A 25,733-nucleotide genomic window follows, 5' to 3' on the forward strand; every position below is an offset into this window, starting at 1 on the left:
TTGTCACAACTCATGCGACACCAACCAACTATTAATTTCCTTTCCTTTTCACATTAAAATAGTTTCTAAGTTCTTCACCTGTAAATATGTTTATTCCAATATGTTCTTCTAATCAAATGTATAATTCTCCATAATATTAAGCCAGCAGGATGGGCATTGTTGCCCACTAGTAAAATGGAGTTGGAATCCAGGAAGTATGTGACTCAAAGATCCTGTGAGTTCCAAATGCGTTCCACGGAAGGTAACGCCTTCTGTTCTGACTTTTAATATACAAAGACTCATACACAACTGGCTGAGTGTGAAAGGACTTTGGACAATGCAAGTATACAAAATTGAACACAGTGGAGAGACTTTTTGGATTAACTGATGCCGGTGGCCGCGACCGGAAGTGCGTCACCGGAAGCTCGTGTGCGTTCCACCGGGAGAAGCGCTGAGCGCTTCGTTTCTGTATGACCGTGATTTCCCTTCCATGAATGTTACATAGATCAAGAAGACTTAGAATCATTATAAACAAAAAGTTTAAAAGGCCAGCTAAGAGACTTTATGTTATTATTTGTTACAGCCGAGACCGGAAGTCACATGAACTTCACTTCCGGAAATTAGAACGCAATTTCATCATTTCTCTTTAGAAGATGCCCAGTTATAAACAGGATGGTAAACCTCACATAAATATATGTTTATCTATATCACTGATAATATTCATACGACATTTAGATATCATTTAAGGTGTATTAATTAATGTTAAGATATGACCCCTGAACCGGAAGTAATAGGGGTTTAAGGTATAAATAGGATTTCCTGCTCACTTCACTCTCACTGCCTGATGAAGGGATATTCCCGAAACGCGTAGCAGCAGGAGAGTGGAGCATTTACTGAACCCTAAACAGGTGAAAGGCTGACCAGACGATTGGGACGTGGACGAGGGAACCTGGTTCCGGAGCCAGTTACCCTAAGGTCACATCTGAAACGCCCACTTAACACTTTCATCTGATAATCCTCCACCTTTATTACCCTCCATTTGGGTGAAAAAGTTTTTTAAGAAATCAGATCTGCATTTTATGTGTGCTTTTTAGGTTTTATTTTGTATTGGATTGTTTACTGTATTAAATCTTGCCCTATTTAAATATACTACACTATATGCTTTTTATCTATTTTTTTTACATATGGAACGAATATAAGAACATATGCATATAAGAAGTATTAAGGGAAGTATTGTTTTTGAATTCAGCACACAAGAGATAATTATATTATATATGTTATTTACGCATTTAGCACACCCTATTGCACTTACTCTATACACTCACTAATACACCACCTGCTTTAGGATTTATATTCAAAAACATTATGTCTCCATAATCACAAAAACGTCAGTTTTCTTGGAAAGTGGTTTGTTCCTTTGTAAGGGAAAGAGAACAAACGTTCTCAAACAACGGTTTCTCAATTTCTTTTTCCTCTGGGAAGGGATTGTGGATTCGCAGGAATATCTGAGCATTTCTGTAATCAGAAAGCAGCGACTTTCTACAAATGTTTATGAATAATTCCAGTGATTTTGTCATTTTCTTCCAGTGATTTGGACCAATAATACCATTGATTAGAACAAATAATTCCTGTGATATTGAGGTGTTTGTGTCGCTTAGCTTAGCCGTCCAGCGACCACAGTGCACCTCTTTTTCTCTTTTCTTTGCATCATGTGCTGTTTGGGGCCAATCTTTTTAAGTGCCATCCTGTCTGACACTTCCGTATATGTCCAGTGGTACTGCCATTTGATATAATTCCCGACATTACTGCCATTTAATTCCAGTGATTTTGTCATTTTCTTCCAGTGATCTGGACCAATAATACCATTGATTAGAACGAATAATTCCAGTGATTTTGTCATTTTCTTCCAGTGATTTGGACCAATAATACCATTGATTAGAATGAATAATTCCTGTGATATTGAGGTGTTTATGTCACTTAGCTTAGCCATCCAGCGACCACAGTGCACCTCTTTTTCTCTTTTCTTTGCATCATGTGCTGTTTGGGGCCAATTTTTTGAAGTGCCATCCTGTCTGACACTGCAGTGCCACTCCTAGATGGGCCAGGTGTTTGTGCCACCCTCTTGGGTCGCTTTGCTTAGTCATCCAGCGTCTTCGGTGCAAATTTTAGGACTAAAAATAATATTGTGAGGTGTGAGGTGTTCAGAATAGACTGGAAATGAGTGGAAATTGTGGTTATTGAGGTTAATAATACTATAGGATCAAAATTACCCCCAAATTCTATGATTTAAGCTGTTTTTGAGGGGTTTTTGAAAAAAAAACACCCGAATCCAGAACACACCCGAATCAGACAAAAAAAATTCAGGGAGGTTTTGCCAAAACGCGTCCGAATCCAAAACCAAAACCCGAAAAATTTCCAGTGCACATCTCTAGTGGCAATAGCCCTGGATCCCCTGCCGGCATACTGGGATCCCGACCACCTGGATTGTGACTACATCCCAATACTCCAACTAGCAGTCATTGTTCAATATGAATGTTGTGTATACTCCACCATGTGGAACAATGACCTCACTAGATATGTTGTATGTTTTCTGCAAGAATATTTACATATCATGGATACATACAATGTGCCTTGCGCCTGCAGCCTCAAGGATCATATATAAAGTATTCACAGTGCTTCACTTTTTCCACATTTTGTTATGTTACAGTTTTTTTCCAAATTAGAATTAATTTTGTCCTCAAAATTCTACACACGTGAAAAAAAGTTTTTTTTTGAGATTTTTTTGCAAATTTATTAAAAATAAAAACCTAAGAAATCACATGTACAAAAGTATTCACAGCCTTTGCCATGAAGCTCAAAATTGAGCTCAGGTGCATCCTGTTTCCACTGATCATCCTTGAGTTGTTCCTATAGCTTAATTGGAGTCCACCTGTGGTAAATTCAGTTGATTGAACATGATTTGGAAAGGCACTCACCTGTCTATATAAGGCCCCTTACTTGACAGTGTATGTCTAAGCACAAACCAACCATGACGTCAAAGGAATTGTCTATAGACCTCCGAAACAGGTCGAGGCACAAATCTGGGAAGGTTATAGAAAAATATCTGCTGCTTTGAAGGTCCCAATGACCACAGTTGCCGCCATCATCCGTAAATGGAAGAAGTTCAGAACCACCAGAACTCTTCCTAGAGCTGGCCAGCCGTCCTGTCTAAACTGAGTGATCGGGGGAGAAGGGCCTTAGTCAGGGAGGTGACCAAGAACCAGATGGTCACTCTGTCAGAGCTACAGCATTTCTCTGTGGAGAGAGGAGAACCTTCCAGAAGGATAACTATTTCTGCAGCAATCCACCAATCAGGCCTATATGGTAGAGTGGCCAGATGGAAGCAACTCCTTAATAAAAAAGCACATGGTAGCCCATCTGGAGTTTGCCAAAACGCACCTGAAGGACTCTCAAAACATGAGAAACAAAATTCTCTGGTCTGATGAGAAAGATTAAACTCTTTGGCGTGAATATCAAGCATCATGTTTGGAAGAAACCAGGTACCGCTCATCACCAGTGAAGCATGGTGGTGGCAGCATCATGCTGTAGGGATGTTTTCAGTGGCAGAAACTAGGAGACTAGTCAGGTTAGAGGGAAAGATGAATGCAGCAATGTACAGAGACATCCTGTATGAAAACCTGCTCCAGAGCGCTCTTGACCTCAGACTGGGGCAACGGTTCATCTTTCAGCAGGACAGCGACCCTAAGCAGCCAAGATATCAAAGGCGAGGCTCCAGGATAACTATGTTAATGTCCTTGAGTGGCCCAGCCATAGCTGTGCACCAACGCTTCCCATCCAACCTGATGGAGCTTGAGAGGTGCTGCAAAGAGGAATGGGTGAAACTGATAGGTGTGCCAAGCTTGTGGCATCATATTCAAAAAGTCTTGAGGCTGTAATTGCTTACAAAGGTGCCTCAACAAAGTATTGAGCAAAGGCTGTGAATACTTATGTACATGTGATTTCTTAGTTTTTTATTTTTAATAAATTTGCAAAAATCTAAAAAAAACTAACATAAAAAAATGTGGAAAAAGGTGAAGCGCTGTCAATACTTTCCAGATGCACTGTAACTGGTTAGAAAGGACATGATTACCTCAGGTGCTGACAGATCGCGCTAAACAGTCCCTCTTGGCACGTCAGGTCCAGTGTGACTCTGGTAGCGGAAGGCATCTTTTCTGCATTAATTTTCTCCAGAAAATGACTGTCATAAATAATGCGATGTGATAAGGAAGCACCGGGAGACTGTGTTGATTAACTTGATAAGTAGTACTTGTATATTTGTGTATAACCAAGTCTAAATCTGTATACAAAGTGCCACAATATTTTCCATGCCAAGTCGCACGGGAACTGGCGGAACACTCATGTCAGGCATCTCACGCTGCATGTGGCAATGAGGCCACAACTGTAGGATAGCTATAACTACTGTATGTAGATCATAGATTGTGATGGTAAATAAGACCTCCATACTCCCACACATGACGTACATTAAGCACAACTTTAGATGCATCCTACTGTTTGGGGATTATTAATGTCACATTGACCATAACTAATAATCTATTACTAAAGCACATTGCATGCAGCTGACTGCCCCAAAGTAAAGTTTTATGTTTTATGCTCTGTGTATGAGGTGTGGAATATTTTGTCGACATTCATAATGTTGACTTGAGAATGTCAATACGTTCATAATGTCGACAGCACTGATAAAGGAAGCCTGGTGGTCTACCGGTAACTTACCTGGTATAGCAGGTCCAACAGTCATCTGATAAGGACTTCTAGTACAGTGAATCCAGCTGCTTTGCGGTGGCAAGTATGCCTAACCTCTAATCCTAACCCTTCCTATAGTGCCTAACCCTAACCTCCCATTACCAGAGTCTAATCCTAACCCTCCCCCGCCAGTCCGTGCAGAATATAGTTATTTCGCATGTCAACATACGGCATATGCCAACATGTTCAATGTCGACATCATAACTACATCCTCTGCGAATGAGGTCAGGGTCTAATGGACATAAAGCTCCACCCTTCTTTAGCCTGTAAAACATTTCTGCCTCTACTACACTAAAGGGCCCTACACACTGGCCGAATGGCCGCCGAGGTGCCCAACGGCCGACCTGGCAGTGGGGTGGGTGGGGAGGGAAGTTTCTTCACTCCCCCAGTCACCCGGCCCCATAGCCCTGCATGCTAATATGGACAATATTGTCCATATTGGCTTGCAGACATACATGAGCCGGCACCAACGATGAATGAGCGCTGGGCCGCGCATCGTTCATCATTGGTGCACACACACTCAAAGATATGAACGATATCTCATTCATTAATGAACAAGATCATTCATATCTTTCAGTGCAATCTATAAATGTGTAGGGCCCATTAAATGCATCTTAAGATATGTGGGGGTAAATGTACTGTATGAAGCAGTGATAAGAGTGGAGAAGTGAGCCAGTGGAGAAGTTGGCCAAGGCAACCAATCAACATTGAAGTAACATTTATAATTTGAATACTATAAAATTGTAAAGAACAGCTGATTGGTTGCCATGGGCATCTTCTCCACTCTTATCACTGCTTCATACATTTACCCCGTGAATACTTATATCCTGGACTTTATTTACACTCGATAGATACTGTACAGCACTTGGATGTGCCTTTCAAAGTGCAAGTGGATTCAGGTGTTCAATTAGTGCAACTCCCACTGAATATAGGCATGCCACATATCACTTTAATCAGCAGAAGCTGCTTGTGTATACTATTCAATGTGTATAAGATGCATTTACAGCAAAAAAGACGCCCGACATTAGCAGAGCTGACCAGCAACTGATGGCCCACTCTCGCCAGGCATCTCTTGATCTCTCGGTGAATGCAAAATGCTAACAAGCCTTACGAATAAACGTTCCTTCTGGGTTCCCCTCCCCCAACCAAAGCCAGCATGACCCATTCATTTACATACAGTAGTCTACCAGCCATGTTGTGTTTGTCATTTACTAAGCAATATACCCAATCCGTGCAAGTCTCAAAGTGGGTGGGAAGAGTGGTGGGGGAGGCCACCTATAACAGCAATGGGGAGGCCTGGAAAGAAGTACAGTAAACTCAGTCTTATAAACATAACACACTTGTAATTAGAAAAGCCACACTTGTATATCTGTGTAAAAAGTAGCATCCACACAGTTTTCTTCTAATTTTCCCAAAACAAGTTCGGTCGTGCTTTGTATACAGACTAGGACATGCACACAAATATACAGTCAAAATTAGAAAGAAAAAACCTGTGAATGTTACTTTTTACACAAATACACAATACAATTGTGGCTTTTCTGATTACGAGAGTGTTAGCTTTATGAAACTGAGTTTACTGTACTTCTTTCCCAGGCCCCCACCCCAAATCGCACCCCCTGTGAAACTTGTGATTTCGCGCACTAGGTGTATTGCTTAGTTAAACACAACACGGCCGATACACTATATGTAAATGAATGGCTCATGCTGTCATTTACTAAGCAGTACACCCAATCCGTGAAATCATGAGTCTCACAGGAGTGGGATTGGAGCTGGGTGAGGCTGCCTATTAAAGCAATGGGGAGGCCCGAGAAGAAGTACAGTAAACTCAGTCTCAAAGAAAAGTCTTTCATAATTTGAAAAGCCAAACGTATATCTATGTAAAAAGTAGCATCTACTGCTTTTTTGTTTTATAGAGCTTTTTAGAACTCAGAACTGTGCTTTTCTTTGTGTACGTTGGAGACTGAGCAAATCTTTTTCTGTGTTCACATTTCTAATTAATGTAGAGATCATCTAAAAAAATATTTCTTAAACTACATGCATCATTTGACTTTACAATGGAGACTTGAGCAATGGTGGTTTTTAAAAGCGATACCTGGTGGACGAACACCAGTATTGCACCCAACGGAGAATCAATTAATTTCACTGTGACTGAAAACAACACGCTGAGACAAGGCGCAGGCAACCGTAATGAGATTAGTTTTTCACACTACATGCCACACAGAGGATAGATGAGCATGGCTACATCTGTAGACAACCTTTTAATAGAGGCAGTGTTTCCCAATCTCTGTCCTCAAAGCACCATTACAGTCCAGGTTTTAAGGATACCCAGTGCTTTGCAAGATTATAAACCAGCAAAGCATACTTACCTAACTTTTAGGTCTCCTTTCCGGGAGAAGTAGGATACTGCAGGACAAATTATACATTTTAAGGAGTGAGTACTAGAGTATGAAAAGGAGACAAAATCCCCAGTGGTATGCCAATCCCACTCTCCTGGCGCTATTATTAAGATTATATATATATAAAAAGTTATATAAATAAAACTATAAGTGTAAATAAACAGCAGCGTATGTTTTGAGACTTGGTTAGGGTCTCTAGCATAAACAAAATGAAAAAAATCTAAAAAACATTGCGCTATAAAATATGTAAATATAAATGTGCATATAGAAAAATAAAAGTTAAAGTTTGAAAAAATGGCTGTGGAGTTATCAGAAATGAGGTCGGGAGACTGTCTATATATAATATAATAAAATACCTTAAATTTTATACCAAATAATCCACAAAGTGGAATGTAAAAGTAAAGCATGTATATATATATATATATATATATATATATATATAAGAAAGCATCAAGTAGTTAATGTATATAGAACATTCCAAAGTACATAGATAACTGTTGTAACAGCTCTAATAGATATGCTACAGTGTTATTGAATAGATACTTAAGTGTCCTTTTTAGAGACAATGTGCATCAATAGTTGCAATATCCTTTGCACGATCCACAGAAGTATAACTATTGGCTTTAAATGCCGGCGTCCCGGCCACGATAAATAGTTCAAAGTGTGCTGAAGATTTTATATTTACCGCCTGTAGCTTTCACATATATGAGAGAAGTCGTCCCTCCTTTCCCGGTGGTGAGGCTATCACCGCCCCGGGCGTGGTGTAGCATATGTCCGTGAAACGGATGAAAGTCGAGGGACTCACCGGTCTCTCCCGCTGAGACAGTGTTGCCGTCTCCCCTCTCCCGGTGGTGAGGCAGTCACCGCCCCGGGTGGTGTAATTCGAGGGTCCGTGAATGTTGCCCGCAAGACTCCTGCTGTCAGTGTGACGTAGCGTAATGATGTTCAGCTGACGAGCTGACAGGCGGGTGAGTAGCTAGCCAGCGGCAATGCAGGGAAGGTGCTGTTTAGTGATAGTACGGCAGCGGGATCTCTGTGAATGGCATTGTGGGACGAAACGCGTTGACGCTATACTGGACAATCAGTAGTGCACTGGTCTACTTGGATTGGATATACTTGGCTTTGGAAATCATTCACAGAGATCCTGCTGCCGTACTATCACTAAACAGCACCTTCCCTGCATTGCCGCTGGCCAGCTACTCACCCGCCTGTCAGCTCTTCAGCTGAACATCATTACGCTACGTCACACTGACAGCAGGAGTCTTGCGGGCAACATTCACGGACCCTCGAATTACACCACCCGGGGCGGTGACTGCCTCACCACCGGGAGAGGGGAGACGGCAACACTGTCTCAGCGGGAGAGACCGGTGAGTCCCTCGACTTTCATCCGTTTCACGGACATATGCTACACCACGCCCGGGGCGGTGATAGCCTCACCACCGGGAAAGGAGGGACGACTTCTCTCATATATGTGAAAGCTACAGGCGGTAAATATAAAATCTTCAGCACACTTTGAACTATTTATCGTGGCCGGGACGCCGGCATTTAAAGCCAATAGTTATACTTCTGTGGATCGTGCAAAGGATATTGCAACTATTGATGCACATTGTCTCTAAAAAGGACACTTAAGTATCTATTCAATAACACTGTAGCATATCTATTAGAGCTGTTACAACAGTTATCTATGTACTTTGGAATGTTCTATATACATTAACTACTTGATGCTTTCTTTTATATATATATATATATATATATATACACACATGCTTTACTTTTACATTCCACTTTGTGGATTATTTGGTATAAAATTTAAGGTATTTTATTATATTATATATAGACAGTCTCCCGACCTCATTTCTGATAACTCCACAGCCATTTTTTCAAACTTTAATTTTTTTTTTCTATATACACATTTATATTTACATATTTTATAGCGCAATGTTTTTTAGATTTTTTTCATTTTAAGGAGTGAGGCAAACAATAATTAACGCAATGCACCTAAACTTTTTGCCCCTACAAACCAACTTAAAATACAGGCTAATATAGCAACTAAAATTAACATTTTAAATTGAATATAGTATTGTAGAAAGCTTGGACAGACAGACATCGGAAAAAGCTGTAGCTCTCAAACCAGCTTTGCAGTTCCACAAAAGATGAAAACCCCAAAAAAGTTGTCTAAGAATGAACGTATATGCGTTTTAAAGGTTTTATAAAGTAACAAACAGACCACCTATGGAAATGTGGTCCATGATGAGGATGATATTAGGCTTGAAATGCCCACGATTCGTGGGTCTCTGGGAAGGGTGCGGGCTAAATGGTGCAATTAACATCTTTAGCCCATCCCCCTTCACAAAGCTGCCGATATTATAGGGATTTTATCCCCATCCTGCCTCCTTCAGCAGGAAGCGGAAGGGAAGCGGGAGAGTCACCTACCCTTCTGGGGCTGCGGGGGGCTACCCCAAAAATTGTGAGGCTCCAGCATGCAAAGTTAATATCCACACAAAGTAGAAATCCTTTGGGGTTTAAATTAATTACCATTATTCTGTAATTCCTGCCACAGGATTTAAAGCAGGCTTTAAAGCAGCGATTTTTAATATAGGCAAAACACAATGGCGATTTTTAATAATGTTGCCGCTTTCAATCTTGTGGCAAAAATAGCCAAAAAAAGCTTATGGGTATATTTAATTAGTGTGTCAGATCATCTCCGACTGAGAGGATTCAACACTTCACTATTCAATTTGCGGGCATTACCGGCAGGTTTTTGCCGATTTTCGACAATGCCGATCTGACTTTTTGTAAAGTCGAATTGGCATTGTCGAAAAACTGGCCAAAAACCTGTCGGAAACACCCGCAAATTTGACTAAATATGTGAATCCGTGGCTAATCCGCCGATCCACATGTTTTCCGACAAGTTGGAAAAACGGCACTGGACTTGAACAGGTCGAATTCAGATTCGACCTAAAAAAGTCGGAAAGTGCCGGTTTTCCGACTTGTCAGAAATTCCGACAATAACTGAATAGATCCCTTCGCCTCTGTTAAATATACCAAATTTCAAACAAGCAGGTTACTCTAAAATCTGCATCTCTGGGTGTCTACTACCGTTGTGCAGAGTCATTGTTTAATGTTTTATTAGCCATTTTGTTCATTGATTCAGGTAGTGATTTACTCACCCCTGGTGGCTCCACTACAAGTTTGGTCTGCATTACATATTCACCTCCTCCTAGCGCAACAGTTAAATTATTTATGCATTAAAGAAAGTAATTATAAGAAGATTATCTTTAATATGAACTACTGTACCTCAGGGTAAGGATACTGACAATGTAACAGAAAAGTACAATTTAGGCTATTACATGACAGACCAGTGGAGAATAAAACAGAATAATTTAGCTAACAGCACCATCTAGGGACCCTAAAACGCCAAACACATTTATTGGCTTACATTAAAAATACATTACACACAACCATTGTAAAGTGGATTTTGGCGGAAATACTCAGAAAGGAAAACTTCTTGGCACATTTATTTCTAATTAGAATGTTTCAATGATGGGGCGCTTAAGAGCCCTATGAAGGAAACCTTCCTCAAGTAGAGATCCTAAACAAATATTAAAGACAGAATCTACGCTGCACATTTTACACTTAAAAAAAAAATACAGCAGGAAAAATACATAAAATAAATAAAAATAAGACACCAATATGTTGATAGCTTTTATTATTAAACTTAGAAGGATTATACATTATAATGAGGGAGGCAAACAATGATTAACGCAATGCACCAACTTAAATTACAAGCTGTTATAGCAACTAAAAATGTACATTTTAAATTAAATATAGTATTGTAGAAAGCTTGGACAGATGTCAGAAAAAGCTGCAGCTCTCAAACTGGGCCTTGTAGTTCCATAAAAGATGAAAACCCCAAAAGGTTGTTTATGAATTAATGTATATGCATTTGAAAGGTTTTTAAAGTAGAATAAACAGACCACCTATGGAAAACCGGTCCGATGATGATGATGATGATGATGAAAAACATTTGTCATGATGCAACATTTATTGTAATCTGTTATTAATGGATAGAAAAGTGGTGGAACAAAACAGCAGCATCTCTATAGGTAGGTGTGGTATTTATGCAATACTGCAGGAATAGGCATCCAGTGGCACTACACATTCCAGCATGCCCTGACAAGTTTAGCATTCTATAACGTCAAAACTCTGGCAGAGCATGCTGGGAGCAGTAGTACCACAGCAGAAGGATTGCCACAGGTTGCCTACCCCTGCACCGCATATCTCACCTCTAGCATTTATTTTCAGATGGCTTTACGGAAATTTTGTTTACTGAAGAAGAAGCTTTCACAATAGGTCGATGGTAAATGCAGGAGGATAGAGAGGTGTTCCCAAAAACTGCAACACCAGCAAACAATGGTAATGGAGGTAGAGGGTATTGTGAATATATAAACAATGGTTTCACTGTCATATCTGTCTACATGCATTTTACCAGCATTAAAAATGATTTAAAAAAAAAAGGAAATGTAATTAACGCCAGTGTGTAAAAGGCCTTAGTCAATGACACAGAAGCCTCCTGCAGCTTCTGTAATCTTTAGTTTAAAGCATGCTTTGCAATCACAATACCATTATATTCCCACAGGTTTACAAACATGCCCTGCACTTGTACACTGGGGGCTAAACAGGGAATTACTGTATAGTTAACATCAAGGGGAAAAACAAAACAAAAAACATAACATGTTTTTTCCGACTCATAGCTAGCATGAAGAGAACAGACTGAGATTTCATTAAAGCCTGTCCCAAGTCCAAATTTAGGACAGATCATCCCACTGTCAACTAAATAATGGCAGGTTGTCATCTAACCTGAGTCAGAGTCACTGCTATCAGAAGAGCTGGAATCACTGCTGCTCTCAGATGTGGAAGAGGAACTGCTGCTACTTTCACTTAGACGACTTGGGCCTCCAATCGCTTGTGGGACGGCAGCAGCATCATCTGCGCGATAAGCCGCAATCAAATGGGGATACACAACTCATTAGGCAGAGAGCAAGCATTACAAGAAACCTATTACAATATCTGAAATGTAGTACTGTTACCTGCCTTTAGGTAAGGACCATCTGACTGGAGACTAAAACTTAAGGACCAATTCTGACTGTTGAGCTGATTGGACTGGCCCAATATTTCCACAATAATGATTTCATCTACCCAACAACCAATGCATTTTATTCCTGCCAAATCAATTAATAATTCAGGAACTGATGAGGTGCCATTAAAATGAATTCTAAATCTTCCAGTAATATTAACATAATGAATTATACAAATGTTACTGAATACATATCCACTTTCTGGCTTCCTTCTGTGTTTTTCAGCAAAACCTTTAAATAATACAGACACATTTGTTCATTTTAGTTGTCCTTTGGTATACTATATGCATTGTACACAAGAAAGAACAAAAAAAAACACACACACTGAGGAAGCCGCCGAGGACACATGAAGGCGGAGAAACGCGTATGTGAACAAGTGAGTTTATAGCCGGCCGGCTAAATTAACTTTTCAAGGAAGTGCTTGCTGTCTCCAATTTACTACTCTACTCAGTACCCGGATACCCGGACCCCAGTGCTAAGGGGGAATAGGGAGCACGCTCCCGTATCTGAGTTAATTTACATCTTAATTAGAGGCAGATGCGGCACCCTGGTGCTAGAGGAAAGATCACATGATCAGCTTGATATAACCATATTGAGAATGTCGTCTTGCTGATATATGGACACTCTTACACCTGAGCTCCCCTACATTGCATTCAGAGACTGCTGAAATACTCCGATGCTAAAAGGAAGGATATAGTATATAAGATTTGTCCAACAAATATTGCGCTGACACCTGTGATCTTTGGGACAGCTTATAAAGAGTGACTGAGGTAATAAATTACCATATTCTCTCCATCTTAAAATCAAACGGACAGTTTACGAGATATCCTATATTGCAGGGACACCTGCGAGGTCATAGGAGTTACAAAGGCAGTTGTTCTCAATTAGTGGAGTTCCCTTATGTGCATTAAGATTTAAATATATGCTGTTAGGAGGAAAATTTCTCTATGTGAAATAGATGTGTGTTTTATATACACTAAATGTTTTATGTCTTGATTTGTATATTATAAGAAATCCGGCCGGTAATTGTATAATTATATACATTTTTATATATTTTTTATATTTTATCGTGGTAAAGAATAAAAAGCTATGATTAAATGCTGAGCGCAGTTCCAAGTTTTTTTTGTTCTTTCTTGTTGTATCTAATTGGTGGCAGAAGAACCAGGCCCCAGGAACGTGCGGCTAGCGTTTGATTTAAAATATCAGCGCCCAATTTTGTTTTTTTCTTTGCATTGTACACAATTGCACCCACAGGGACTTCTCAGAAATACACAAACAAAATATACGGCAGGGTGCCTGGATGATGCAAAGAGTTTGATGAAAAACACTGCTAGTTCGTTCAGCATCCAGCAAAAATTTATACAATTCTAGTACTACACCTTTTATGCCATGGAAACATCTTAATGAGGATGCATCTCCTATTAATGAAACGAATATTAAGAAGACCAACGTTTACAGAGCTTAGCCATGATTCACTACACAAAAAATGTATTTGATGCACAAATACAAACAGAATGGACAGGCACGTTAGGCAGATTGGATTTGGATAATATATAGTAACATAAAATAAGGGAAAATGCAAAAAGAATGCAAAATAAGCATAAGACTAGCTTTCACATACAAAATGAGTAATAGTTAAAACCAGCACTCCCACATTTTAAGTCAAATGTGTGAATTTTATTTTAAGAAATACATTTGACATCATCATCTTCCTTTATCTGAAGAAGAGATCCACATCACTACTCTGTGCAGTTTCCTCATCTCAAACAGATCAGATCATGTCAAGATCACTATCACAAGTCTTCCAGTCTTCAATTACACAATTCGACAGAAAATATCCTATATCGCTGAGATCATTGCCATGATGTAATTGGCAGCAAATGGTCATTCTATCTTCATCTACAGTACTGCTTATTTGCATGTCTCTAGTTGGTGAAGACTTAATGCAATAAGGAGCTAGGCACCCAGGTCGCAAAAAAACAGTAAATAAAAAGACAAATACTAGTCAGTAACTTAGAACTTGAAGACGTTCATTGTCGCAAACATAAGAAAAAGGCACAAGCTTAACCAACCTGTGAGTTTAGGTTTCTTGGCAGAATTTAATTGCCCACTGACATCTTGTAGCCTTTTCTCCAACTCCTGTTTCTTTTCCTTATTCAACTGATCTTTGGATTTTACAGATTTCTCAGCTGCAAAGAAAAAAACCCAGATTGGAATTAATATTCCTCTCCATTCACCACTTCTCCTAGAAAGGTACTCCACTGATTGCACATACCATTTGATTTTTTGGGTCTCTTTCGTAGACTATTCATCACATATCTCTCCAAGTGCCTCAAAGTTGATGGTTTTAAGGTTTCAAAATCTATTTCGATTTCCTGAGGATTTGAGTCCCTCAGCGACACCTCCCTCGACTGGATGATGTGGACAATGCGACCCAGCTTATCTCCTGGTAGCTTATTTATGTCCAGACTTAACTGTCTCTTTTCATCATAAGTCATGGGCTTGGAGTGATCTTCATCCTCAGATACTGGCAGCTTCTTCTTTTTCTTCGAATCACTAAAACAAACAAAAAACTATAGTAATTACAAGACTTTTATATTCATATTAATTTGTCTTACATTAAACCACCACACTCTTCTTGATAGTGTGTAAGCTAGGCTGTTTAGCAGTGCACAGATTTAAAAATGGCAAAATACCCTGGTGCTAAAACAGCCGGCACTGTGCCCTCCCCACCAGTGGGCCACAGTGTCCTTTGGTGGGAAGAGTTGTGGTTGCCGATCACAACCAGGTGAACAGATGCTGTGCACATCATCCATTCACAGTGGGGGAAAGACCCCAGAGTGACAATGATGGGGTCGCACCCCTCTCAATAGCTAGCCATGTTCCCTTTTCAAACGCGCCTCGGTGCCCTGCCTGCATCCTAGCAGGACACTACTTGACATACAGTCAAAGAACATATCATTTCCAAGCAATTGGTTCGATGAACAAATAATTCCATGTGGGTAATTATTGAAGGTCAAATTTAAAATACAGAGCAAAAAAAAAAAAAAAAAAAAAGGGTTTAATGTGGTCATGCAACAATGGTCAGATTGGATGATTCAGATCAAATTGGCCAAATTGGGGACAACCATTTGTGGGTATACATGGTAAACAACCCAAGATATTAACTGCTCAGCTGGACTACCAAATAGAGTTTATCCATTGTGTCTACCTATGCGAGTAGCAAAACTGGATACAGATTCAGTGTTATGCACACCAGTGCCTGCAGGAATGTACTGGTGTTTGAACTGTTATGCACACCAGTGCCTGCAGGAATGTACTGGTGTCTGAACAGAGAGGGATGCAAAACAAATGAACTCACAGACAGACTGGGAAATATGACATAACGTACACAGAAGGTGATAGGGTAACAAAACCAACACAGAGTGAACAGAGAAGCCCAGAGGCTAAGAAACTGGGTGTCTCCCTAGTATTAGAAATGCTCAGATGGAAAAAGCAAGATGTTGTGTTTTAATACGTAGAGAACCCGAAATGCTGTTGCTAAGGGCAACAGCAAAACCCTAAAGGGTTACCAACGGGTGTGGCAGTAAACTCCTTGGTCAGAGATGGAATAATAGACACAAGGAGAGTCTCCACAATCCTAATTCTCACTTGCAGGGCCCAGGTTCAGCTTACTGCCACTAAACTGACACATGGACGCCCTGCACAGTGAGAGAGGATTATGCAGGCAGGTCTGAAAGTACAGCCACAAACCTGCTGGGTTCACAGAATAGCAAAAGAACCTCAGCAGGCTAAATGACTGACTCCAGTCTTACTGCTAGGTCTGGATTGGCAGAGTGTAGTACCAAATCCCCAGGCCTATTTGCAGTAAGCAACAACAAATACAAAGCTACACAGTACTGGCTAACTTTCAGGAACTGACTAACCAACAAAGATTCAGCAGCATCTGCTTAACCTGAGAAGAGGCCTTATAAAAGCAGGTGCTGTCCACGCCCCCCTCAGACCTCACAGACTGTGAGCACAAAAACCAGCACCGGATCCCCTGCCTGTAACCACTGCATCGCAAAAGACCCGAACCGGAGTATCAGCTGCGCTCAGGTTACTCCGCTAGCACTTGTCTCCCGGTTGCCATGACGACGTGGCAGCACAGGGCAGGAGACCCTAACAGTACCCCCCCTCTGACGAGGGGTCAAAGAACCCCTACCACCGGGTTTATCGGGGAACTGCGAGAAGAAAGAGCGTATCAGTCTGGGGGCATGAAGATCACAACTGCGCACCCACGACCGCTCCTCCGGGCCATACCCCTTCCAGTGCACCAAAAATGACAGCCGACCCCGAACCATCTTGGAGTCAAGAATCCTTTCAACAACAAACTCCCTCTGGCCACGTATCAGAAGAGGGGAAGGTCTTCCTCTGGAAGAAGGATTACTAATCGCCCGTTTTAAAAGGGAACAATGAAATGTTTTATTGATACCCAAAGAACGGGGCAGATCTAACTGAAATGCCACCGGATTGATAACCCTGGTGATCTTATAAGGGCCGATGAACCGGGGGCCTAACTTATGAGATGGCTGTCTCAACTTCAAATTCTTGGTAGACAACCAGACGAAGTCTCCTAATTTGAAGCTGCAGGGTCTTTTCCGCTTATCAAAAACCCTTTTGGTCACTAATGACACAGACACAAGGGCTTTCTTCACTTTCCTCCAAATACCTCTAAGGACCGAAACGACAGAGGAACCACCAGGCGTGGAGTCCAGGGGGTCAAAAGAATTGGCCTTAGGATGATGCCCATACACACAAAGGAAGGGAGAGATCCCTGTAGCAGAGTGAGCCGCGTTGTTATAGGCAAACTCCGCCATTGACAGATGAGCAACCCAGTCAGTCTGACACTTGGAGACATAACACCTGAGGAACTGCTCCAAGGACTGGTTCACCCTTTCAGTCTGCCCATTAGACTGCGGATGGTAGCCTGACGACAAGCTGACAGAAATCTGGAGATCGGAACAAAATGCCCTCCAGAATTTGGCCACAAACTGGGATCCGCGGTCAGAGACCACATCAAGTGGCAACCCGTGGAGACGCACAACATGCAGCATAAATAATTCAGACAGGCGTCTGGCCGATGGCAGCCCAACCAGTGAACGAAGTGCGCCATCTTCGAAAACCTGTCAACGACAACCCAGATGGCTGTCATCCCCGAGGATTTGGGCAAGTCCACAACAAAATCCATTGAAATGTGGGTCCATGGCTTAGATGGAATAGAGAGTGGATGTAATGGGCCAACAGGAACCCCTCTAGGAGTCTTATTTCGGGCACAGATGTCACATGCCCGAACCCACTGATCCACATCCTTAGCCACCGAGGGCCACCACACCGCCCTAGATAGCAACTCCCGAGTTCTGGCAATACCCGGGTGACCTGCCGACTTCTTGGCATGGAATTCCAGGAACACTCGCTGTCTTAACCTAGGAGGCACAAACAAAAGACCTACCGGAAGGTCTGGAGGAGCCTGCTCCTGTGCTCTAAGGACTAATGACAAGAGGTCCTGGGTAATGCCCACTTTAATACATGATGGGGACACAATGGGCAACGGCTCCTCGGTGGTCTCCTGGATTGGAGCAAAACTCCGCGAGAGCGCATCAGCCTTGATGTTTTTTGACCCAGGGCGATATGTTATCAAAAAATTAAAGCGAGCAAAAAACAAAGCCCATCGTGCCTGCCTGGCATTGAGACGCTTCGCTGACTCTAAATATGCCAAATTCTTATGGTCGGTGAGAATTGAGACCACAAACTTAGCCCCCTCAAGCCAGTGTCTCCACTCCTCGAGTGCATCCTTAATAGCCAACAATTCCCGGTTACCCACGTCATAATTCATCTCGGCAGGCGAAAATTTACGGGAAAAGTACGCACAGGGATGAAGGCGATTATCAGACACTCCCATCTGAGAGAGCACTGCCCCAATACCCATCTCAGAGGCATCCACCTCCACCACAAAAGGACGCTCTGGATCTGGGTGTCGCAGCACCTTGGCCGAGACAAATGCCCTTTTGAGACGGGCAAAAGCCGCTTTGGCCTCACGAGACCAGTGAGCAACATCCGCCCCTTTCTTAGTGAGTGCCACCAAGGGCGCCACTATAGACGAAAATCCAGCGATAAATCGTCTATAAAAATTAGCAAAGCCCAGGAAACGCTGAAGCGCCTTCAAACTAGTGGGCTGCACCCAATCCAGGACTGCCTGTACCTTGGAACCCTCCATTTGGAAACCTTCTGGGGAGATAATATATCCTAGAAATGCGATTTGCTGAACTTCAAATTCGCACTTCTCCAGCTTCGCCCCAAGCCGGTGGTCTCTGAGTTTCTGGAGGACTAAGCGTACATGCTTCCGATGTTCCTCCAGGGAATGGGAGAAGATTAGGATGTCATCTAAGTATACAACTAAGAATCTATCCAAATATTCCCTGAGCACATCGTTCATGAAATCCTGGAAGACTGCCGGGGCATTACAGAGCCCAAAAGGCATCACCAAATATTCATAATGCCCTGAGTGGGTATTAAAGGCAGTCTTCCATTCATCCCCCTCTCTTATTCGGATTAGATTGTACGCACCGCGTAGGTAAATCTTAGAAAAAATGGTGGCAGTACGAAGCTGGTCAAACAAGACCGAAATGAGAGGCAGTGGGTATGAGTTTTTAATCGTGATACGGTTCAATTCCCTGAAGTCGATGCAGGGTCGCAACGAACCGTCCTTTTTACCCACGAAGAAGAACCCCGACCCAACTGGAGACTGTGAAGGTCTGATAAATCCCTTAGCCAAGTTCTCCTGAATGTACTCTGCCATAGCCTGAGTCTCAGGACGTGACAGGGAGTACAACCTGCTCTTGGGAAGCTTAGCATTCGGCAACAAATCAATGGCACAGTCATAGGGGCGATGGGGAGGTAGTACCTCTGCAACTTTTTTGGAGAACACGTCCGCAAAATCTGCATAACACCCTGGCAATCCTGGCAAACTTAGCTGCGAGAGCCTGACTGGAAGGCTCAAGCAGCTCCTGAAACAATCAGTACCCCAACTAAGAATCTCCCCAGAGACCCAGTCAAATTGAGGATTGTGGGCCCTTAACCAGGGTAACCCCAACACCAATGGGGCTAAAGTACAGACAGTCACAAAAAAGGACAATTTTTCAGAGTGTGTGGCTCCAATAAACAAAGAAATCTGGCTAGTGCAAGAGGTAATTTTACCCTGGGATAATGGTTCCCCGTTTAACCCACAAATCTCAATTTCCGACGCCAAAGGTACTAAGGGAACAGAGTGTTTCAGGGCGAATTGGCGGTCCATAAAAACCCCGTCGGCCCCACTGTCCACAAAGGCCTCAGTCTTGCCAGTTTGACCGAGGATCTTCAAGGTCACCGGAATGATAAAAGTCTTCTTGGGAAATTCTGACTTCTGGCCTGACAGGATATTTCCCATCACCCTCAGGCCCTGAAGTTTTCCGGCTTTTCTGGGCATGATACTACCACATGACCCTTATTCCCACAGTACAAACACAACCCCTGCTGTCTCCTCCGCGTCTTCTCACGCGAGGAGAGGCGGGTAGCCCCAATCTGCATAGGCTCCTCGGAAAATTCCTCAGAGTCTGAGGTTCCCTTGGGAAAGAAGGAAACCTCGGTCTCCCTTTCATGCCTACGCTCTCTCAGCCGTCTATCCACCCGGATGGATAACTGCATGAGCTGATCCAAGCTATCAGGCAAGGGATATTGTACCAGTTGGTCTTTTATCTGGTTAGAAAGACCTCTTCGGTACTGGTGTCTCAGGGCTGGGTCATTCCACTGGGTATCATGGGCCACCCTCCGAAACTCCGTACAGTAAACCTCAACTGGCCTTCGCCCTTGCTTAAGGATCGAAATCTGAGCCTCGGCTGAGGCCGTCTTGTCAGGGTCATCATACAACATGCCCAGTGCCGTAAAAAAAGCATCAACACTTTTAAGCGACGGACAGTCAGGCTGCAACCCATATGCCCAGACCTGTGGGTCTCCTTGTAGCAAGGAAATCACTATACCCACCCGCTGAATCTCTGACCCAGAAGACTGAGGCCTAAGCTGGAAATATAACTTGCAGCTCTCCTTGAAACAAAAGAACTGCGAGCGATCTCCAGAAAAACGATCCGGAAGATTTACTTTCGGCTCCTTAACCCCTGAAGGTGCTGCTGCTGCGGGAGCTCCGCCAGCGGCCTGGGAGGTGTGCATTTTAATGGACAAATAATTAAATTGACGAGTCAGGACCTGCACCTGATCGACCACCTGTTGCAACGTATTTTGAGGGGTATGCTCCATATTCCCACAAAATTTCAACAGGAGTATTGGGCTGCTGAATATGTTATGCACACCAGTGCCTGCAGGAATGTACTGGTGTTTGAACTGTTATGCACACCAGTGCCTGCAGGAATGTACTGGTGTCTGAACAGAGAGGGATGCAAAACAAATGAACTCACAGACAGACTGGGAAATATGACATAACGTACACAGAAGGTGATAGGGTAACAAAACCAACACAGAGTGAACAGAGAAGCCCAGAGGCTAAGAAACTGGGTGTCTCCCTAGTATTAGAAATGCTCAGATGGAAAAAGCAAGATGTTGTGTTTTAATACGTAGAGTACCCGAAATGCTGTTGCTAAGGGCAACAGCAAAACCCTAAAGGGTTACCAACGGGTGTGGCAGTAAAGTCCTTGGTCAGAGATGGAATAATAGACACAAGGAGAGTCTCCACAATCCTAATTCTCACTTGCAGGGCCCAGGTTCAGTTTACTGCCACTAAACTGACACATGGACGCCCTGCACAGTGAGAGAGGATTATGCAGGCAGGTCTGAAAGTACAGCCACAAACCTGCTGGGTTCACAGAATAGCAAAAGAACCTCAGCAGGCTAAATGACTGACTCCAGTCTTACTGCTAGGTCTGGATTGGCAGAGTGTAGTACCAAATCCCCAGGCCTATTTGCAGTAAGCAACAACAAATACAAAGCTACACAGTACTGGCTAACTTTCAGGAACGGACTAACCAACAAAGATTCAGCAGCATCTGCTTAACCTGAGAAGAGGCCTTATAAAGCAGGTGCTGTCCACGCCCCCCTCAGACCTCACAGACTGTGAGCACAAAAACCAGCACCGGATCCCCTGCCTGTAACCACTGCATAGCAAAAGACCCGAACCGGAGTATCAGCTGCGCTCAGGTTACTCCGCTAGCACTTGTCTCCCGGTTGCCATGACGACGTGGCAGCACAGGGCAGGAGACCCTAACATTCAGTCATTCAGCAATGAGGCTATATTTATAGACAGTGAAGAGTACATTGTCTGTACAGGCTGAAATGGTTGGAGTGTAAGGACCAGTAGTTCAAGAGGTTGCAGCTTGCAACTGGTCGGTCCTCACACCTTCCCTCAATCATTTCATGTTCGTTAACACAATTCTGCCTCAGGAAAATGGTGCATACTGTATAGCAGCACTGGCACTCTGGCTAGCAGGAAGAAGCCATGTTAGGGAGATATTTTCATAGGTGGTAATGTTGTTTTAGTAGACCAATCATATCCATAACAAAGACAGTCTTAACCCCACCTCCCCCAAGCAGCCTAACCCTCCCATCCACAGTCTAACAATGTTAACATCCTATCAACATTGTGGTGTTGGCATTCTGATTGTTGACACAGTAAATGTTGATTTTTGGCTACATCCTGTAGTGGCGGATCATTTCTCAGTCTGGTGTAGTCTACACTGTAGTGATCATTGTGGATTGATAACTATATGTCACGTATACTTACCAGTGTACGGCAGTAAATATATGTGATGCTCTCATCCAGGATTATCACAGCACAATAAATTTATGATATTATAACAGAATAGGTATGGACCTAGGTATATTGTACCCTTTCCTCCGCAACAGCAAGTTAAAAAGCATAATAGAGATCAATCAGTCTGACACCCATAAATTACCACAAGCCCACAGGCTGTGTTCTTTTTTAATAGGCCAATGAAATCTGTAGACACGAGTGCTTGTTATATTGTAATGAAATGTCACAGTGATTTCCAACATCCTTATAATTTACAGATAGAAGTATATTATGCCATATGAAGCACAAGAGTTTCTAATAAACATCACTTGTTTATTATAAACAAAATTACGTAAATATACCAAGACTTTTACAAAAAAGAAAACCAAAAACACTAGTGTACCATTATAGCATACAGTGGGATATGTATCAAAGCTTAAGGATAGAGAAAGAAGCAACCGATCATCTCCTAAAGGCCCGTACACACTGGCCGATATATCGGACGTTCTCTTGAACGGCCGATATATCGCGGGTCCGTCGGCCAGTGTGTACGGCCGATACGTCTGTGAACTCCGTCGTTCACAGACGTATCGCGTCGGTCCCGCAGCACAGCCGACGGCCAATATATCCAACGATATATTGGCGCGTCGCTGTGTGTGTACGGGGCGGTCGGCCGACCGCCCGTACACATACTGCGGCGGCCGGCGGTGATTGACAGCTGAACTGGGCGAGCGTGTGTACACGCCCGCCCAGTTCATGACGTCAGTCCCCGACGGATCGGACAGTGTGTATGCACAGCACACTGCCCGATCCGTCCATAGATATATCTGCAGATCAATTGATCTGCAGATATATCTTTCCAGTGTGTACCCCCCTTAACTGTAATTTTTCAAATGCAGCCTGTAAAAGGGACAGTCAGTAGCTCATTAGTTGGTACTCATCTCTCTCTCTCTGTCTCCACACTTTGATACATATACCCCAGAACTTGCTACAACTGTGGAAATGCAATGTCTTACTTCAGTACAGATTTCTTCTTCAAGTCCTTCTGTTTCTTTTTTTTCTTTTTTAGATTTTGGCTAGTTTTCTTTTTAAGTTGTTTTTTCTTTTCCTTCAGTTTTTTCTTTTTATTATCTTTCTTTGACTTCTTTTTCTTAGATTTGGGCGTAGGACCTTCAGCTAAAGCTTTAAGCTGCTCATGCACCACTTTCAGCTTTTAAACCAGGAAAATAAAAAAGTGCAATTTAGAACACACAAAACAATAGTCATGTGGACAAATCCACAAAATGACAAACCAATATATATGTATGCAAGTGTGCCAACAGCTTGTGAGCTAAGTGATTTTAAAAGATACAGTTGTGACTGTTGGGAACACAGCAGTGGATTTCCTATCTGTAATCACACTGCAGTCAGCCTCAGCACCGGTCAATGAGGACAGCTGATTACAGAAAACAATAGCTTGCGCCAAGTTCCACAGCATAAATCTAAGACAACCTTGGTTCTCTCAATGCAGGCTTGGACTGGACCACAGGGGTACAGGGGAAACCACCGGTGGGCCCCACCTCCTGCTCTAAGGATCAGGTTCCAGACTGTGCACTTGAATTATACATCATAAATATGTTACCTTATACTGTACTATGGTGTATTTTCTACAGTGCATTGCTGTTATTAATCTGTTACTAATCTGGTACATTATCATGCATGCAGCAGATGAATTTACTGTATATATTTATGAAGGGGCCCAGACGTTGCACTCTCTAATGGTTAGTCAAACCAATCAGGTGGCAGGCCAAACCCCCTCTGCGGACTGGCCACACCCCTAACCATGGGCCCCTACCACTGCATTGGGCCCTACATGCCCCAGTCTGACACGTCCTCAATGTACAGGACATTTAGCATATGTATAGTATTACGTTGTGTAATTATTGAGAACACCTCTTTCACATAGGAGAATCTGTAGCTTTGTTTTTTATGACATTTAAGAACAAACAATTAGTGCCTCATACAAAACAACGTGCAATTAAAAGGTTTGGAGATGGTAAACAAGAGATCAGTGAAAGGCTGTAGACGCATGAGCTGCCAACATTTTCAACAGATCTGTATGCAAACTATGAAATCTTAAACGATCAAATACAAAGCATGTACATGAAGAACATAGTAAGAAGATTGTATGTAGAACAAGGCATGAAACTTCAAGCGTGGAGCATCTCTATTAGGTTGAGACAACTAAAAGCATGAAAAGATAAAGGAAAATGGAAGCTTAAACAGGGGTGGCCCTAGGGTGATGCTGCTGTGTCAGAGGGAGAAGCAAAATATATGGGGTTAAAACGTAACAATGTCCATATTGTCGGAGGTGCTGGACTTCGGGTGAGAATGCCAGGTTGTTTTGCCTTGTAAATGATTGCGGCTTTAAAATTATGGGCATTCTCGCCCGAAGTCCTGCACCCTGGCAACTTGGACCCTAATACATTTAACCCCTGGAATTTATAGAAAAGCAAATTGTCTGGCTCTTACTTTGCTAATAGAGATTGTTATTAATATGGCAATATCTGATTAAACAGTGAACACAGCACTAGAAGGAGGGGGTATTTCAGTTGTAGTCTGAAGCCATGAAGAAGGTGGGTCTCCTTGATCTTCTAGGAGGTTAACATGTCAATCAGGCAGAGATGGAGCGTTGTGAGGGCGGTCAAACGGGGGCAGCGTTTTGGAAATGGGGGCGTTGCGTGGGCATGATCGTGGCAGTTGCCGCAATAAGAAACACGGCGGCGGGCCTGCCTCCTGCGCCGGCAGGAGGCAACCTCACATTCTACGATGAAGCATAAATTGCGATGCGATCACAATTTCTGTTTCATCAAGGGGGGGAGGCGGCGGTCAGCATGCTGGGCGGCCTTGTCCTACAATGGGCGGCCCCCAGCATGCGAACAAAAGGATTGCAAATTCTGCTAATTAGCAGAATTTGCAATCCTTATTGAATTAGGCCCAATGTATGCAAAGGTTTACATGGGAGTACCCCTCCCCACCATCTAATTAAATCTTCCATGCAAGTCTTCTCAAAAACAGAAGCTCACCTGCTCTTGCAGTAAGGCCAGCTGTTGAGCTCTCTCATCTTCCGAATCGGAGGAGCTGTCCGAGGAGCTGGTGCTGCTGCTTTCGCTGGAGGACGGCTTGTATCTTCCCAGCAAGGTTTGGGGGTATGTGGCATTATTAACTGGCTCATCTGGGATTTTGGCAAACAGTATCTCAAAAGCATCCTAGAAATAATACCCATGAAAAACAATTTATAGAGGTGAATGCAGATAAACTCCATTCAAACAATTGTACAAGGTACCGCTACAAATTAATTTCAGACAGAAGCGGTAAAAAGAAAAAAGGTTCAAAGTTCAGCATGGTTTATACTTAATGTTCGTGTTGCTTTAAATTTTGAGATTAAACCCACTGAGAGCAGCTGTTTTGTACATATAACCCTTAAGCTGGGTACCCACTGCGCACACTTGGCAGCAGTCATGCCATCATGCCAAACTGAGTGACCGATTCAGGTAAGCATATAAACTTACCCTTCGACTGCTTGATATATCGGTCCTGCCATCCAGCTGGGCGGGCATTTGAACT

At 42.7% G+C, this 25,733-nt stretch overlaps 1 protein-coding gene across 9 annotated transcripts in view; it reads right to left on the minus strand.

Moving 5' to 3' along the window:
* BRDT (bromodomain testis associated) overlaps nt 1-25,733 on the minus strand; it is a 351,401-nt gene that overhangs the window by 82,011 nt on the left and 243,657 nt on the right. For all 9 annotated transcript variants that reach the window (XM_063939905.1, XM_063939900.1, XM_063939907.1 and 6 more), the window contains 5 exons: nt 25,193-25,375; nt 23,144-23,337; nt 14,589-14,869; nt 14,386-14,502; nt 12,036-12,164 (listed from right to left, as the gene is read on the minus strand). In XM_063939905.1, coding sequence (XP_063795975.1) covers nt 12,036-12,164; nt 14,386-14,502; nt 14,589-14,869; nt 23,144-23,337; nt 25,193-25,375 — 904 coding nt within the window. The remainder of the gene's footprint in view (nt 1-12,035; nt 12,165-14,385; nt 14,503-14,588; nt 14,870-23,143; nt 23,338-25,192; nt 25,376-25,733) is intronic.

Source organism: Pseudophryne corroboree, chromosome 9 (assembly GCF_028390025.1).
Source record: "Pseudophryne corroboree isolate aPseCor3 chromosome 9, aPseCor3.hap2, whole genome shotgun sequence".
Lineage (NCBI taxonomy): Eukaryota > Metazoa > Chordata > Amphibia > Anura > Myobatrachidae > Pseudophryne > Pseudophryne corroboree.